The sequence below is a fragment of the Ochotona princeps genome, chromosome 18 (genome assembly GCF_030435755.1).
Source record: "Ochotona princeps isolate mOchPri1 chromosome 18, mOchPri1.hap1, whole genome shotgun sequence".
In the NCBI taxonomy this organism is placed as follows: Eukaryota; Metazoa; Chordata; class Mammalia; order Lagomorpha; family Ochotonidae; genus Ochotona; species Ochotona princeps.
The window spans coordinates 29061886-29079233 of NC_080849.1; the positions used below are offsets into that span (position 1 = coordinate 29061886).

Below are 17348 nucleotides of genomic sequence, written 5' to 3' on the forward strand. Positions count from 1 at the left end.
CACAAAGCCTCCTAAAAGCAGTCACTCCTTCATTCCCTCTGTCCAGTGGGCATGATCCTTCCTCCCTGGTCTGTCATTGTCACCCTGTCTCTGTCCCTGCCCAGCCCACAGGCAGTCTGTCCTCCAGGCTGGGCTTGCGCACACGTATTGTCCTGTCAAGCTGGCCTTGACCACCACAGCTGGAAGAGATCTTAGCCTTGCCTCTGAACTCATGTCGGATATGTAGCCTATTGAACTCAGATGGCATTTTACATTTACTGCCTGGCATACTGAGTCATCTTCTCACGTGCGGATGTCTGTTTTCAACAAGGAGGTAATAGAACTTCAGGGACTAGAAAGATTATCATCCTTTGTTCTTTGTCCCAGTGGCTGCATCTCTCAGCCGATGGGAAGGAAGCTGATGGAATGCCCAGGGAGAGACCTGCCCCGGGGCATCCACCTGCACAGACCCACCTGCAGCCTGGATACCAGGCAGTAGGGGAGACACCTTTTCCCATCTTGGCAGTGAGCTTGCCTTTCTGTTGAACCCCCAAGAAGAGGTGTTGCGGGTGTGGGCACACAAGCACCTGACACCTGGTGCTGAGAGCAGCTGCCTGACAGTTGCAGGATGAAACTTAGAAAAGACTCAAGCTGAGAATTTTCCTTTCTAAGAACAGAAAGGTAACCAAAGGAACATGGATCTGAACGGAATTTAAACCTGCAAGGAAAACTTGTGGCAGCAATGGACACTTTTGGAGAAAACAAATCTGAAGGTAAAACATAGGGCCCATAGGAGGCCTGATTCAAAGGCCAGGTGGCCAGTTCCAGGTCAGAAATCTGGAAAGCCCAGCAGGAGCTGGGAGCACAGGTGTCCCACGGAAATGGCAGGACAAGGAGTGACATGCAGACATAAGCACTGGGCAGGGAGCAGAGCAAGGTCTTGGGAGTGCTGGGAGGGAGGGGATGCAGTCTCACATCCCGCCTGTGACCCCCGCTTTAGCTGGGGCTGCCTCCATCTCCTGGCCTGGGAGCAGCACAACTGGCAGGTGTGTGTCAGCAGAGTCTTCTCCTGCAAACCCCGCCCCTACACACACACACACACACACACACACACACACACACAGCTAGGGGACAGCAGAGGCTGCCCATCCCAGAACATAGACAGAGAAGACTAGAAATGATTTCTCTGCAGCCCTGAGGCTCACCAACACTATCACCAAGGAATCAGGGTTGTAGGAAGATAGGACAACTGCATCCTGGAATGAAGCTTTCCTTAAGGCAGTGAAGCTCTCAGTGAGGCAGACAGGAACCACAAGGGTTGGGATGCCTGAGCTACCTCACGGACACAGGGGTCAGCTTTCAAGGATGAGAAGCCTTTGAGAGACTGGCCACACAGTAGCATTAATTCACTTATCTATACACTTAGGGTTAGCATGAGGGCCGGTATTATTGCACTATGGGCTAAGGCTTACCTGCAACCCTGAGCATCGTGTAGCAGAGTGATTTGAGGCTTGGTGACACTCCTTCCTATCTAGCTCCCTGGAAAGGCAGAGGAAGATGATCTAATGGTCTGGTCCCTGCCATGCATATGAGAGTCAAGGATGGAGTTCCTGGTTCCTGGCTTTGGCCTGCCTCAGTCCTGGTTGTTGTAGTCATTTGGAGAGATCTCTCTTATTCTCTGTCATTCTTTCAAATGGATATTTTATATTTTTTTTAAATGGTTAAGTTGTCAATCCCTTAGGTTGGCTTTTTTTTCTTAACAATGATTTATTTATTATTGGAAAGGTAGATTGACAGAAACAAGGAGAGACAGAAAGATCTTCCACCTGCTGGGTCACTCCCCAAATGACCACAATGGCTGGATCTAAGTCGATCTAAAGCCAGGAGCCAGAAACTTCTTCCAGGTCTCACAAGAAAGTGCAGGGTCCCAAGGTCTGGGGCCATCCTCTGCTGCTTAGGAATATTCTATCACAATCACAATGATTTATATGAAAGGGGCAGGGAGGCACAGAGTCCATCTGGGGAAGCCACAGCTGTGCTCTGCACCCTACAGAGCCAGATGGCATGTGCTGGATGCAGGAGCCACAGCACCTGCAATCTGAGTGGCACAGCTTGGCAGGAACTCCTGTACACCCCTCTCCACTAAGCCTCAGGAAGCAAGACAAAACTAGATCTTGACCTGCCCTTGGAGTGACAGCCAAGCCCTTTGGAGACCCCATGGGACTCAGTCCAGGGAGGTCACCCAGCCAGGCAGTGACTATCACTCACCCTGGCTGCCTGTGAGACAACACCTACTCAACAACATCCAGGGGAATCTCCAAGTGTCCGGCTCCAGGCTTTCCAGGCACAAACCACAGCCCCACACAGTCCCTCTGCCCTTTGCTGTCTTCCCCACAGCACTGCCATTCATCTGACCTCTGCCCACATCATGTGTTTACTCACTCCGTTTTTCACTGATGGGGGCCTGGTGCATGCTAAGGACTGCAGCAGGCACAAGAAATTTCACAATAAACAACAAACACCCACCCTCAGGCAGCTAACAGTTCAGCGGGAGACAGACAAATAAAGCAACCACAATGGTCTCCAACTCACACCAGGGTGTGGGCAGCCAGCTTGGGGCCATGGCCCAGTGCCCTCATGGCCCTGCAGGCACCCCCTGGAGACTTGTGCTTTACCTACAGGTATTTGGTAGGCAACCTCTCCTGCCACCCTCCAACTCTGGCATTTCCCGTATCATCAAACCAAAATCTGGCTCCCTCAACTTCTGCTCAGTCCTCAGTTTTCCCAAGTGGTAAGCACTCTCTTCTCTCTGCCTCCTTCACCACTTTCATGCATGAGTTCTCAAACCACACCCCCCCCCAGCCTCCCCTTGCACTGAGCTCCCATCACCCATTTGCAACAAGGAATTTCCTCTCCTTGGCCAGCCACCCACCTGAGAGACAAATCCAAAAAGATTGATCCTCTCCCCTCCTCCCTTGTGCAAATTCCCAGCCCAGGGTCTCATGCTCCACTGTTACTTTTCTCTTTCAGATTGTTGTGGCTGTTATTTAAATCCACCATCACCATGTACAGCCTTTGCATTTATAATTAGGAGAGTCACAAGCAGGACTCAATGTGATTCCTGAGCTGCATCACCATCATAACACAATGTGAGGCAGGTGTCTGGGGTATTGGCTGAGAGCATCCCACATCTCAGAGTGCCTGAGCTCAAGTCCTGGCTCCTGCTGCCTGCTAACACACACCCTGGAAGGCGCAGATGATGGTTCAACTTGTTGGGTCCTTGCACATGGTAGGCCCAGATGAAATTCCTCGCTTCTGTGTGTCCGTCCCAGCTGCTGCACAAGGATTTGTGAGTGAACCAGTGAATGAGAGAACTAACTTTTGCAAAGAAACATACAAACACACACAACTTTAAAGCAACATAGTTTGCCTGACACTATGGAACAAGCTGATATAAATAATACAAAAGATATTTGCATGGCCATTCTACCTCTGTATAGCCAAATGGCACTGATCTTGCTACACCTGCATGACTGATACAAACCTGCCATACCATGTACTGTAACTCTGACTGATCTTTTCTGAGCAAGACATCGCATCCACCACACACAATGGACTCTAGCCTGGAGAGTTAGTAGCTGAGGGTCCTCTTCTTCCTCTCCTGTTCTCCTTTCCATTCTGATCTTGACTGGTTTCCCTGTCCATTTGCAACTTAAATATATTTGGAAAAGTTATTTTTCCCCCAGGACCCTACCTCCTTCCCCAACAGCTTTCCAAAAAATGGTAACAATTTGTTCTCACACCACCACCACTCTCATCTGCATCAAGGAATTCAAGAAATCAACCAACTATGAAAAGTAGCTGTCCCAAACAGAAGAAAATGCCTGGCTGCTTCTCCCTCCCACTGCTATGCACACAAAGAGGTGGGTAATGTGAGGGAACCTCACAGGGGACCAGAGGAGCTCCTGCACCTGCCAAGAAGGCCAGAGTAGACAGAAGCGGAAGGGCAGAACCAGAGGTGAGACAGGGAGACCTGCTGAACACGAGTCAGCCAAGCCTGAGAGAATCCCTGTCTGGAAGGAAGAGACCCAAACACTGCTGACCTTGGGGGGTTTGGGGGAAAATTGTATAGCTGATCTGACTGGTTCAGACCTTGGCCAAGACACTTTGATACTTCCACAGGAGCTGCCATGTCTTGTCTGGCTAGATAAGACCCGAAGATCATTGTCAAAGGTGTAAGAAAATGCAGAGCCTATTGGGGATAAACTAGCAAGAAGATTTTAATTTTTGGCATCATCCTAAAAGCATGGATTATGCTCGCAGTGTAGTTTAATAAAATCATAATTTTTTTTTTTTTTTAATTCTTTAAGCCTGGGCAAAAAGTCAACATCAGTGTCAATGATTGTTACATCCCCAAAGTAAAAAACAGGTAGTAGTCAGCAAAAGAGATGTTGCATGTTCCTTTAACAGCATCTTTCACTTTAAATTTGCTGGCTACAACTGTTTATTAGGATGACATGAATCTAATAGAATGCTGGGATCAGGGCCATGCCGTAGCTTTATTTATGGCGCTGACCTAAGCATCTAATTTTTTAATTAAGCACAGTCTCCGCTCTTTCCCGCACCACACTGTCCTAATCTACTAAGCTGACGATGTCTAAATCATTAGCACAATTCCACTTCTTACTGGCATAGTCTAGAAAATCTTCCATTCCCAGCTGCCTCTGGTACACAAGGTCCAATATGAGCCTTGCATCTCTCCGTGCAGTTACCCCACCTAGTGGCAGAGAGGGACAAATGCAGGCTGTGCAGCTCAGGGATAAAAAATTCTCTTGCTGGTCTATTTCTAAAACCAGTTTCCTTTGCTTCTCTACATTTTTCAGACAGTACATATGTTAACTGTGTGTGTTTCATTAAAATCCAAAGCATGCTTCTACTAAGATTAAAGAACCAGTATATAGCTTGACTATTATAAGTAAAGCTGTTGGTCCATTTGCTCGTTTATTTCATGCAACATTCCAAGTGCCTACTATTTACCACACACATCATGATGGGCACTACAGAGAAACGAAGGAAAATTAGACATGGTTCCTTCCATCCAGGAAGTCAGTCCAGGTCAGAAAGGAAACATGTAAGTGATCAGGCACGCGCAGCAAAATCCCTGGTGTGTTTCACCACAGCCAGTGCCCCCACAGATTGTATATACAAATGTTTGTTAAAAGAACGAATTTTGGGCCCAGCGCGATAGCTTAACTAATTAATCCTCCTCTTGTAAGTGCCAGAATCCCATTGGGGAACCAGTTCGTGTCCTAGCTGCTCTACTTCCCATCCAGCTCCCTGCTGTGGCCTGGGAAAGCAGAAGAGGATGGTCTAAAGTGTTGGGACCCTGCACCCATGTGGGAGACCCAGAAGAAAGGTCCTGGTTTTAGATCAGCTCAGCTCTGGCCATTGCGGCCATCTGGGGAGTAAACCAGCAGCTGGAAGATCTTCCGAGTCACTCTCTCCTTCTCTCTGGAAATATGCCTTTCCAATAAAAACAAATGAATCTCAAAAAAATAAAAAAGCATGAATGTTCATAATTTGACACAGGAGCACACCACAGAGGCTCCTAACCCAATAAGGTGACATGGAGCATTTCAAATGTTCCCGACACGTCAACACGTGAATGCTAACTGCTCATCTGAAGATTTGGGGAGTACAGACACATCCAGGCCATCCAATGATGGTACTATGTGGTACAGCTAGGTTTTTTGTTTCTGTTTTGTTTTGTTTTTTCCTGGTGAATTTAGACAACCAGAACATCCAATTGCCAGAACAATGCCAATTACCCCAAATCTTAGGTAAAGCAATTATGATTTCATGAATACAGTCTCCTGCATGCTTGGTTAACAGTGCAGTCATAGGCCACCTCACCATCATGGGGGAAAAAAAGAAATACACAAACCTTTCTTCTCTTGCTTGTCTTTGTTCTTCTCTTTTGTCCAGATACTCTCGGCTAATGGAAATCAAAAGAACAAACAAACAGGAAAGGAAAATAACAATTAAACGTTGATAGAATTACTAAGGAATTATTAACAGTACAATATAAAAGCCTGCTACTGCCTCAGAAATGGAAATTGAATTTTCAATTGAAGTTTACAGCTTATACTTTAAAGTACTAAATACAATGGATTACCAATAAAATCACAGGATTGTCGAAAAGCCAGACGATTACTGGTTTTACTCAGAGATGTGAAGTTTTTTGGTTTTTGTTTATTTGTTTGTTTTAATACATAGGGTGCAGCACTGTGGCAGAGTAAATTAAGCTTCTACCTGGGACTCCCATATGGGGGTGTGACTCCCATATTGGAGTGTGATTCAAGTCCCAGCTATTCCCATAGATCTCGCTGCCTGGTAATGTGTCTGGGAAAGCAGCCAAAGATTGTCCAAGGACCTGGGTCCCTGTCACTGACGTAGGAGACAGATCCTGGCTCCTGGACTCAGCCTGGCCTAACCCTGACCATTGCAACCATCCGGGGAGTGAGCCAGGAGATGGGAGAACTCTTTCTGTGTCTCCAGTGCTCCATATAACTCTTTCTAAATAAATAAATGAACAAATCCTTTTTCAAAGAAAATGCATAAGTAAAATACTCCTGTGCAAGTGACAAGCAGGAAATGCTCTTTGGAGGTGACTGCCATTAGCTGAGCTCTAAACATTCCACCACAGTCACCTCAAGAAAGCAGTCTATGTGGGTCCAAGGGTGTGGGTCATTTTCTGGACACTCCTGCCACAGCCCAGGGGTCTTTTCTGACTCCCCTCTAGCCTAGTGCAGCTGGAGTGAGAATTAGTACATCCTCCTCTGAATCTACACGATAACCAACTTCAGTTGGTTTTAATGTTTTGTTTTCATATTCCTGCTGGCAAGGTTCCCACCGGAACTGAGGCTTCTGTGAGTTCCTCTTGTAGGGGCATTCACTCGCTGGGAGAAGGCTGACTTTGTGGCTTTCTGCACTGGCCAGCAGAATGTAGCCCCAGTATTCTGATCCTTTGGCTGTGGTGGGCAGTGACTGCTCCCCAGGGACAGTAAATCAGGGAGACGAAAGCAGGAGAGACCACGAGCAGGGAGGGTTCAGATGTGTTGATGTCACATGTTACACTAAAAAGATACTTTTTAATACAGAAGATTTAAGGCCAGGCTCAGCAACAGCAGCAATAAATAAGGAACAACTTAGAGATGCTTTACAAAGAGCATAAGGAACTGAACAATTTAATGAGCCAAAAAGCTGACAAGAGGTCAGCCATGTGGGTGACCCGATACACTACTTCATGGAGTTACAATCCTTGTTTTTTTTTTTTTATTTCTTTACACTCACATCCACAGAAGTGTGAACTATAGCCAACACATTAATAGTTTCTTGTAACTATCCTCATGTGTAGCATCCCTCCCTGGATGAGGGTCACTTTGCCTGGATTTCTGGGTTCTTCATTGACAAATGAGCAGCATCAGCAACCAGGAGCAAATACTGCCCAGGGACAAACGCAGTCTCTGAAGAAGGCAGCTCAGACCTAATTCTCATTCCAACAACATCCCTAGCTATGCTCTGGGGACTGAATCAGGATCCCCACCAAAACCTGTGGATGCCTAACTCCCTTCCACAAAATGGCACAGTATTGGCACATACTCTGCTCACATTTTTCTATACACACTAAATGATCTTTGGATTATCTGTGAAAGATTACAATGTGAATTTCAAAAAAGGGGCGAGGGGAAGAGGCAAAGTCAAACAATTGTCACACTGCTCTCATATTGTTTAGAAAACAATCATGAGAAAGAGTCTATTAGTAGACACAATCTTCTTCCTGAAGACTTCTGATCTTCAGTTCCCTGGATCTAGAGAAGAGAGACCCATGGAAATAGATGGCTGATTGTAGGCGTGGAAACACTGGCTGAATGCATATGACAACACACTCCTGTCCTATTCTCTAAACCCATGCCTCCCAGACTCCTGCTGAATCTGACTGCATACACATCCCTGGCAATGCAGCAGGTGGACGGAGAGAAAGGATCTACCTAGTGCTTACATGCTCATAGCTCTGCTGGCCAGTGGAAGGGCTGCCCATCCTCACAGGTCCAGGCACCTGCCTGAACACTGCTCCTATTCTGGGGGCTTCCATAGCAATACTGCTTGTAAGCTTGCACAGGACAGAAGGGGAAAAAAACCCACAAGCTTTCTGGACTCTCTGAAACTTAGCAATTCCCTCAGCCATGTCTTAATTAAGGGAAAAAATGGTTTCTTTTGGCACTCTTTCTGGTCTACACTTCCTATGTGCTTCTATATCCCGGAGTGCCTTTTAGTAGATGCCAGGTGGCACCGAGGTCAAGGCTCCCTCCTCAGTCCACCTGTTCTCTTTTCCATCCCAGAGCATTCAGAGCCCCACACACCGGGCTTGTGACCACGGCTACAGGTATGATGCGGCAGGACGAAGCAGGCAGATCCATTCTCCCCAGGCAGGGACCCTGTCAGAGGAGGTGTTTCAATCAAAACTTTGGATGCGTAAGCTAATCCCTGAATTTTCCATGTACTCCAGTCAAATTCCCTGCCGCTATTTGGTGGTAAAAGAGTCCAGTCTCTTAGAAAGCAATAAATCTAGGAGCATCTGGCCTTTCCCAAAACCAATGACTTCCAGAACTACCTCATGAGAAATGGGGCATTCCAGGCTGCTGCTTCACAGGTCATTTGGGAGAAGGCTGACAGCTTTGGGGTGTGCCACGCAAGTGCACTGGAGCACTGTCCTTGGTTTACTTGGTGGAGTCCAAATACAGTCTTAGAGAAGCTAGGACCAGCATTCCATCCTTAAATTTGGCATATTTTTCATGAAGTATTGAGCTACAGTTAAATCATTTCATAAATCTTACATATTTTGACCAGTGTTTTTACAATTAAGCACACTCTCTTTGGCTTGTGGGGGTGAAAAAGCCTAAGTTTTTGCATATGTAACTTGTGCTTAACAATGCCTTACATTCCTTATGGAATGAACTGGGTGTAATCTGTTTGCTAAAGAAGTTGCACTAAGGAAATAGGACATAGAGGTGGGGAAGAAAAAGGAAAGGGTTGAAATGGGTAAGTAAAGACTCAACCATCCACTTGAACTGCATGAAGCACAGCTATGCATGAGGCCCCAGACAGGAGTACAGGGAAGTGGATCTGATAGCTGGAGGAACAGGTGAACAGGCTGCAGGAGAAGGGGGAGGGAGCAGTGAGCTCAAGCAGGGGCTTGGCAGACAGGCCAAGGCATGCAACATGGATGCAGCTGCATCCAGAACCCCAAAACGGGAGCTGGTCAGACCCAGTTGACCTAGGCAACGGGCTGGGAATCAGCAACACCATGATTTCTGCCCATCCACCCAGGGTGAGAGGTTATAAACGGGGCACACAAAGCCAACCAGCAGGTGGGCAAAGCATTTTCTGTTCAGCATCCGAGAGAGCATGCATAAGTCATGAGAACTTCAGTGAGAAATGGCAAATTAAGTTAAAATGATTAAGCTATCGGTCCTCAGGAAGGCCTGGATAAGACCATCTCAGCTGACAGAGGACCCAACACATGGGCTCTAATCACATTTGGCTGGTGGTGCTTCCTGCTGGCTGGTCAAAGCAAGGTCATAACAAACCAGATGCGGCTGTGTCAGGTGAGTATGGCTCGTCAGGGTTCAGACAGAATCTGAAACACAGGCATTCCTTTCTAACCCTTCAAGGCCAGTATTAGTGACCTACGGTCATCAGGTTCGGCAGTTACATCTTACATGCACGTTTATAAAATCTGAAAGCTTGTCTTACTTGAATTTGTTCCTTTCTTCCCGCTCTATTCTCTGCAACCGTTCTTCTCTCTCCTGCCGCCGCCTTTCTCTCTCAGCTGCCAGTGACTCTTGGTGCTGCTTAAAGGATGAGGTGAGGAGACCACTCAGTGATGACCTATAAAGACACAACCAGTTCAAGTTTTAGTTGCATGGTCTGCAATTAGATGTGCAAGAGTCACTTGGTCAGGACTTAGGCAGTACTTGGCGATGCGGGGGGGGGGGGGGGGATGACTAAGAATCTCGTATGTTTTGGGGTTTTTTCCCCTGGAGATGGAGTTAAGGAATGAGCTTCACATACCAGTGAAGACAAAAAGTGGTAATGTACACGAACACCAAGCCGCCTGTTTGTAAGCAGTCATCAACCTTGACTATTACTATGAACAAAAGCCTTATAAGATTTACACATACAATGAAGCTCCCTGTAGCTTCAAAAGAATTTGATAAGCTAAATCCAGTTTTCAAACAAATGGATTCCTTTGGTACATGTGGGCCAATTTCTTAAAATACAGCCTTAATGTCATCATTAAAATTTATTTTTATTTGAAATGAAAACACCCACACAGGAGAGGGGTAGCAAAGAGGGAGAAAGAGCAAAATCCTGCAGTTACTGGTTAGCCACCCCCCAAACACCCACAGCATCCAGAGCTGGACCAGAAGCCAGGAGCTGGAAATTCAGCCTGGTTTCCCACATCTGTGGCAAGAACTGATGCATCGGAGCCACCACCTGTTGGCCCCTTCCCCACAAAGGCACTGCATCCACAAGAATCTGGATCGAGCAGAAGCAGATCTGGGACTCCAACCAGACACTCTAATAGGATATATAAACATCCCACCTGGCATCCAAACTAGTGTGTCTAATGACCATTTCAATTGTGTCATCTTAACACTGATGGAAGAAACTAAAGATGGCACAGATACCCTGTGTTCATGGATTCAAAGAATTAACATTTTTAGAATGTCTAGACCTTGTGAAGTGACCTACAAAGTCAATGGAATTTTTATCAGAAGACAACTTTCTTCACAGAACTAGAAAAACAACCACAAAATTCATGTGGAATCAAGATAGATACCAAATAGCTACAACAATATCCTTTTAAAATTTTTTAAATTTTATTTTTGATGATATTTACATAATTGATCAGGATATAGTGGGTGAAACCATGGTTTATACATTTTCTTCTTCCTGTACGTGGGGGTGTGGGGAGGAATATAAGAGGAGAAGCTACACCCAGCCTCCCAATTGCCGCATTGCCCAGGGGATGGGAAACTGCCACCTGATGTCATCCCCATTATGGAGCATTTTCTGAGGGTTCTGTTCACGTGGTTTCCATAGTTCTGAGATGCTGTTGATATCACCACTCCAAGGACAAGAAAATCCTTCCAAGGTTGATTGACTGTCATAGTCCATCTCCGAGTCTCCACTGGCCCAGAAATTTGTTGTGAAGCTTCACTGGGTAGTTGATCAATTTGTTCTGCCCTCCATCCTCAGCAAACCAATAGGTGCTGTGGCCTGGCCCAGCCCAGCCCAGCCCAGCCCAGCCCAGCCCAGCCCAACAAATGTTCGGTCTTCACCTACCACAGGGGCAGCAGCAGCCCAGTCAGAGCAATCCCCAGCAATCCCCAGCGGACTGGGCTCCCAGATCTGGTTCCTGTGCCTGCCAACATGTGCAGCAGACTGGTCTGATCTACTCCACATCTCACATCTTGGACACTGAAACCTAACTCAACCCAACTGACTCCACCCTCTAGCCCATACTCATGCCAACGGGTGCCACCGTCTGTCTAGCCAGGTTGGTTCTCATGCTCACCAGTGGGAGTTGCAGCCCATCACAGAGGAGCTCAAACCTCCCCACTGCACCCATTCCCGGCCCATATCTCATACTCTCCAGATGGTTCTGCAGTCTAGCTTGACAGGACTTGCCCCAGTCCCAACACTTGCCAGCTGATGCTGCAGCAACTCAATGCATCTGCCCCTATTCTGGTTCATGCGTGTACCAGTTTATACAATTGATTACCCCAGCCTGGCTCTCCCCCAACCCAGTTCGCATGTAGACCAACAGGTATAGCCCTGCCCAGCCTCATCTGCCCCCAGTTCCATTTCTCACACTTGCCAGCATGAGTAGTGGTCCAGCAGACTGTTTAAACGTGTCCTTACCCTATTCTGCCATCTTGATTCTCAAGAAAGAACTCTTGTAGCCTGTTGGTAGGTCTGTAATTTTGAACAGCCATTATGGAGGATAGTGGGGAGGTCCCTCAAGGGTACAGCTGTAACAATCACGTGATACAGCAACCCCACTATTGGTTTTATATCCAAATGAAATCTCTGCACTGTTTGCAAGGGCCAACATACGCAATCAAACCAAGCCCATCAACAAATGACTAGAAAATGAAAATGTGGTATATATACACATAATGGACTATTATTCAGCCATGAAAAGAGTGCAATTCTTTCCCTTGTGGCTAAATAGATGGAATTGGAGGACATCATGTTAAGTGCAATAAGTCAGGCACAAAGCAAACAAAGCAAGTCTTCACTTATATGTAGAAGGTATAACTCCAGAATAGAATAGTGGAGCCAGCACAATGGCATAGTACTAATCCTCCACCTGTAGTGCTGGGTTCCATTGTCAGCAGTGCTTTGACTCCCAGCTGCTCCACTTCTGATCCAGCTCTCTGCCTGTGGTCTGGGAAAGCAGCAGAGGATGGCCCAAGTCCTTGCGCCTCTGTTCCCCATGTAGGAGGCCTGGAAAAGAAGCTCCTGGCTCTTAGCTTTGGATCTGCCTAGCTCTGGCCATTGCAGCCACTTGGGAAGTAAATCAGCATATGGAAGACCATTCTCCCTCTCTCTGTGTCTCTGTCTGCAAAATCTGCCTTTCAAATAAAAGCAATTTCTTTTTTGGTAAAGAACAGTAGCTTCCATAGCCTGGAAAGTGTGTATAGACTGGAGGAATGGAGAAGGGAGAGCTACTGGAACAGGGTGCAGTTAAATAGGAGGAACTTCTAATGTTCCATAACCCAGTAAGTAACTGCTTGACAACAACTGTATTACAAAATGGATAGTGGAAAGGATTTTGAAGGTTTCCAACACAAAGAAACAATGCATATTTGAGGTTATAAATATGCAAATTACCCCATGTGGTTATTACGTCTGGTATTTACCTACTGAAACACAGCAATGTACCCATTAAATATGCAAAATTATGTCATTAAAATACATATTTTAAAAGAAAATCGAGACTAAAAATATGATTTGGAATCTTAAAAAATTCATGGACAAACTATTCCAAATTTGATCACAATAAAAATTCACAAATGTATAATATTCAGGAATGTTAGGTAAATATAGTTGCAGACATGGCAGAAACTAGAAAAAAAAGGAAAAACTCAACCAGGAAACTGAGGCAAGATTTTATGACAAAACAACTGGAAATTCTGAAAAGATTGAATTTTCTGAAAATAAGCAGCTAACCAATCTGATTCCAGAAGAAATAGGAATTTGGGATACCATTAATGATTAAAGAAACCAACTCAAGAATTACAAACATATCTACACACATCAACAAAATACACTATAGTCAATGTGGGTTTTTTTTTCTAAATGTTTACTTATTTTTATCTTCCTGAAAGTCAAAGAAGAGGAAGTGAAAGGGACAGATCCTGTATCTATTATTCACTCCCCAAATGCCTCAAGCAGCCTCAGCTGGGCCAGGCCAAAGCCAGGAGCTGGCAGCTCCAGCTGGATCTCCCAAACAGGTGGCAGGGACCCAAGTACTTGAGTCATCATCCACTGCTTTCCTGAATACATTTGCAGGGAGTTGGATCAGAAGTAGAATAGCTAGGGCTCAAAAGACCATCCTAATTTAGGTTGTAAAAGTTCCAAGTACCAGATAAGTGCAAGATTTTAAAATGTGATGTCTAACAAATACTCAAGGAAGAGTTCATCATTATGATATACAAAGTTCTAGAAATCATAAAGAAAAGCTCTCTAGTGTGTTTTATAGGATTAATGTTAATCTGATTCAGAAATAGACAAGAATAGCATAAGGATTAAATAATTATACATTGATTCCAATTGTGAACACCACTGCAGACATATGAAATCACATTGAATTTGCCTATTGATTGTAAATATGATATAAGATGATAATATCAATGGATGTAACTTACTATATTAACAGATTTTAGGAGAAAATCTGTGACAAACTCTATAGAGGCAAAGGTTTAAACATCTACCTGTGATTAAACAGGTTGTGATTTTTAAAGCTTTTTATCAAGTTAGGAATAGAAGAAAATATCCTTCACCTGATAGTAGGTATTGAACAAAAAAATTACATTTCAACACTATGGTGGTATATCATTCTTAACGCTGACACATGAAGAACAAATTTAATATGAAAGATACAAGACATTCCCCAGCACTGTTTATATTTGGAATTATTGTGGTAATTCTAGCAAGCACACTAAGAAACATTATTATTAACAATAAGGGGAAAGAAATATGTTATTTCTTATAAATAATCCAATATAAAGGCAGACAGCCCAAGAAAATCTATATTAAGAGTCTAGCAAGATTTTTGCACATAAAATGTTGAAATAACAATGTTCCTTATATATATGTACTAGGAAAAATTTACTGAGGAAATTGTTAGCCGTAAGCTAACAATGCATTACCGAATGAATAATAGAAAAAATTTTTGTAAAAATTTTCAAATAAATGGAAGCCTTACTTCCTCCAACTATAGAAAGATTCAGGGTGGTCAAGAGGTCCAAGCTTCTGTTTTCTTCAGTGAATGTCATTTTAAATTAACATCCAAAAACGACTTTTTTTTTTTTTAATTTTTTTTTCTTTTTATTGTATTGTTGTTGACAATCAACGAACTTTACAAAGTGAGTCCAAACTTCCCTTGCAAGACCTGAAGTCCAAGGAAAATGTATCAGGAACAAAAATGACTCTTTCCCACAAGGGACCAAATTCCCCAAACCACATGATCAAATGGGAACCTGACTTTGGTGCAGGAACGGAAACACAGACTAACATCAGGGTATTTAAATGAGTTTATGCAAAGCAGAACTTCAAAGTAAGTTTATTATGAAAAAAAAAGTATTCTTGGATTTCAACTTAATTTTTCACCTAAATAAATCTAATTTTTTTCTTTCTTTTTTTAAGAAAACATTTTTGAAAGGAAGAGTGCAGAGAGAAGGAAAGACAGGAGGTAAAGATCCTTTCCTTTTCTGAAGATTTATTTTATTTATTTGAACAAAGAGATCCAGAGAGGAAGAGACAAGGAAAGAGATCTTCTGTTTGCTGAATCACTCCCCAGATAGCTGCAATGACCAGTGCTGACAGGTTAAAGCGGGGAGCCTAACGCTTCTTCTGGGTCTCCCCCGCAGGGGGCAGAAGCCCAAGCACTTGGGTCATCTTCTGCAACTCTTGCAGGTGCTTTAGCTGTGACCTGAATTGGAAGTGCAGCAGCCAGAACTTGAACCATATGGATACTAGTACCATAGGTGTCGCCTTAGCCCACTATGCCACAATGCTGGCCTCAAGAGAAATCTTTCACCTGTCAGTTCACTCTCCAATGGCTATGACAGCCAGGACTTGGCCAAGTTGGGCCAGCAACACCATCGAGATCTAGCCCGTGGGTTGCAGGAGCTCAAGTACTGGAATTCGCATCATCTACTCCCTTTTCTAGGCATATTAGCAGGGAGCTGGATGGGAAGCAAAGCAAAGCATCTCCAGTTTTCTGCAACTGTCTAATATTTAAAGTCTGGAATAGGATTTTAAATGTCATACTTTTTTTTAAAAGAATCAAAAGCCCTTAATAAATGGAGAAACAACTCTTGCTTATTTTCAAATATCTGTGAGGAGCCAAGCCAGCTGAACATCACAATTACACGCAGTTCTAGAAAGAAGAAACAAAAGAAAGTACAGAACTTGGCGCAGTTGATTTTAGGGACTGTTTCCCTCCCTGCATGGGGCACTTGATCAGCCTGGCTTCCCTGCCCACACTGGGGATTTTTCTTCTCCCACGAGCAACCTCACGTCTCTGTTCCAGCCTTAGAGGTGAGAAGGGGAGCAACACTGTTGATTTCTGCTCAACAGCAAAATGAATAAAAGAGGGACCTTGCCTTATAAGCTGACCACAGCTTGTCCTCTAAACATCTCAGCTCTCATGGGTCAGTACTGGCTATACTTGGACACAGCAAAACATCTCTCTATTACACATTTACATCATTTCCTGGTTTAAAATAAAACACGAGAACTTGTTTGCAAATGTTTAGGATTACACTAGCATCAGAATGCAAGAACATGCAGTCATTGCTTCTGGGGTGTCCCTAAGGAAAAGATATGCGGACTGTCCCTCCGCTCGCTAAGATCTTGCTGAAAGCAGGCTACCCAAGAATACAGCAGCAAGCAATGTTACCACACAGGGAGGTTCTTCCCGAGGTAATTTCCTAACAGAACTGATATGTAAGGTGCTAACAGAAGGCAACGAGGAAGGAACTTCCTTTCCTATACAGAAGCCAAATACTCTAAGTCAGAATGTATTCTCTGAAGAGCTCTCACAGATGCAGGAAAGAATTCAAGAACCCTCCATCCTGCAATTTTCTGTTCTGGATGCATGGGAGCCTCTTTAGTTTTCCTGAGAGCAAAGGGCTACTAACACCATGTGCACAAACTAGCCTTCCCTAGATCTCTTGAAAACCAGAGAAGGTCAACACATGGGAGTATGAGTTCTGACCCTGCGAATGCTGATTTGTGAATGGCATCAGTATAATGCGGTGCCAGATAGTATTTAAGCCATGTAGAGGGATATCCCAAGCTACCTTTTTGTTTGTTTCCCAAAAGATCATCCTAAAATTCAAAAAGTTCAAAGGGTAAACACCTTTCTTCAAGGATTTTATCTTGCATATTAAGTTCTCCAGCAAAATACCTGTAAGGATTGGTAGTGTCTACCTGCAGTGTCTACCATGGCTGGCCTGGAGACCAGCTATGACATAGAAAGAACTGAGCACAGAGGTTAGAATGAAAAACCCTGTGGACATTCAGTCGCTTCATGTCTCTGCTCATCAGTCTACTAGATTGCCAGATGGGATGATCATACTTTCAAATCATGCAGTAGTCTAAGGTAAGAGTGGGTGTATATGAACACATTTGCTTCAAAAAGCATCTGGGTCATGGTAGACATTCAACAGATGGAATTTTACCCCAAAGAACCTAACATCTGTGGAAGGTTTTTAGGGGTCATGGAGATGCAGAGGAACTGTGTTGCAGTCTCCCCCTCAACCCCCAAGGCTGGATCTGAAGACCCACACTGGCAGTTCAGTTCCCAACCCTGCAAAATCCAGTGGCCTGGGAGTTTGATACAAACCCTCCCATTGTGGTACCAGCTGGTGGCAGTCAGCTGCATATTAAGCCTGCATATTAACCCAGGAGACACCTGGAAAGTTAATATCATTGTAAGATACACCACAGTGAGCTGTAACTGGGCCAAGTTAGAGAGAAACATGGGTGCCCAGAGACCCAGAAGG

The 17348-nt window shown here is 44.6% G+C and overlaps 1 protein-coding gene across 3 annotated transcripts in view; it reads right to left on the reverse strand.

The window, feature by feature from the left end:
• The window catches only part of FHOD3 (formin homology 2 domain containing 3), a 434575-nt gene that overhangs the window by 81522 nt on the left and 335705 nt on the right, over positions 1–17348 (reverse strand). For all 3 annotated transcript variants that reach the window (XM_058676902.1, XM_058676901.1, XM_058676900.1), the window contains 2 exons: positions 9796–9930; positions 5924–5974 (listed from right to left, as the gene is read on the reverse strand). In XM_058676902.1, coding sequence (XP_058532885.1) covers positions 5924–5974; positions 9796–9930 — 186 coding nt within the window. The remainder of the gene's footprint in view (positions 1–5923; positions 5975–9795; positions 9931–17348) is intronic.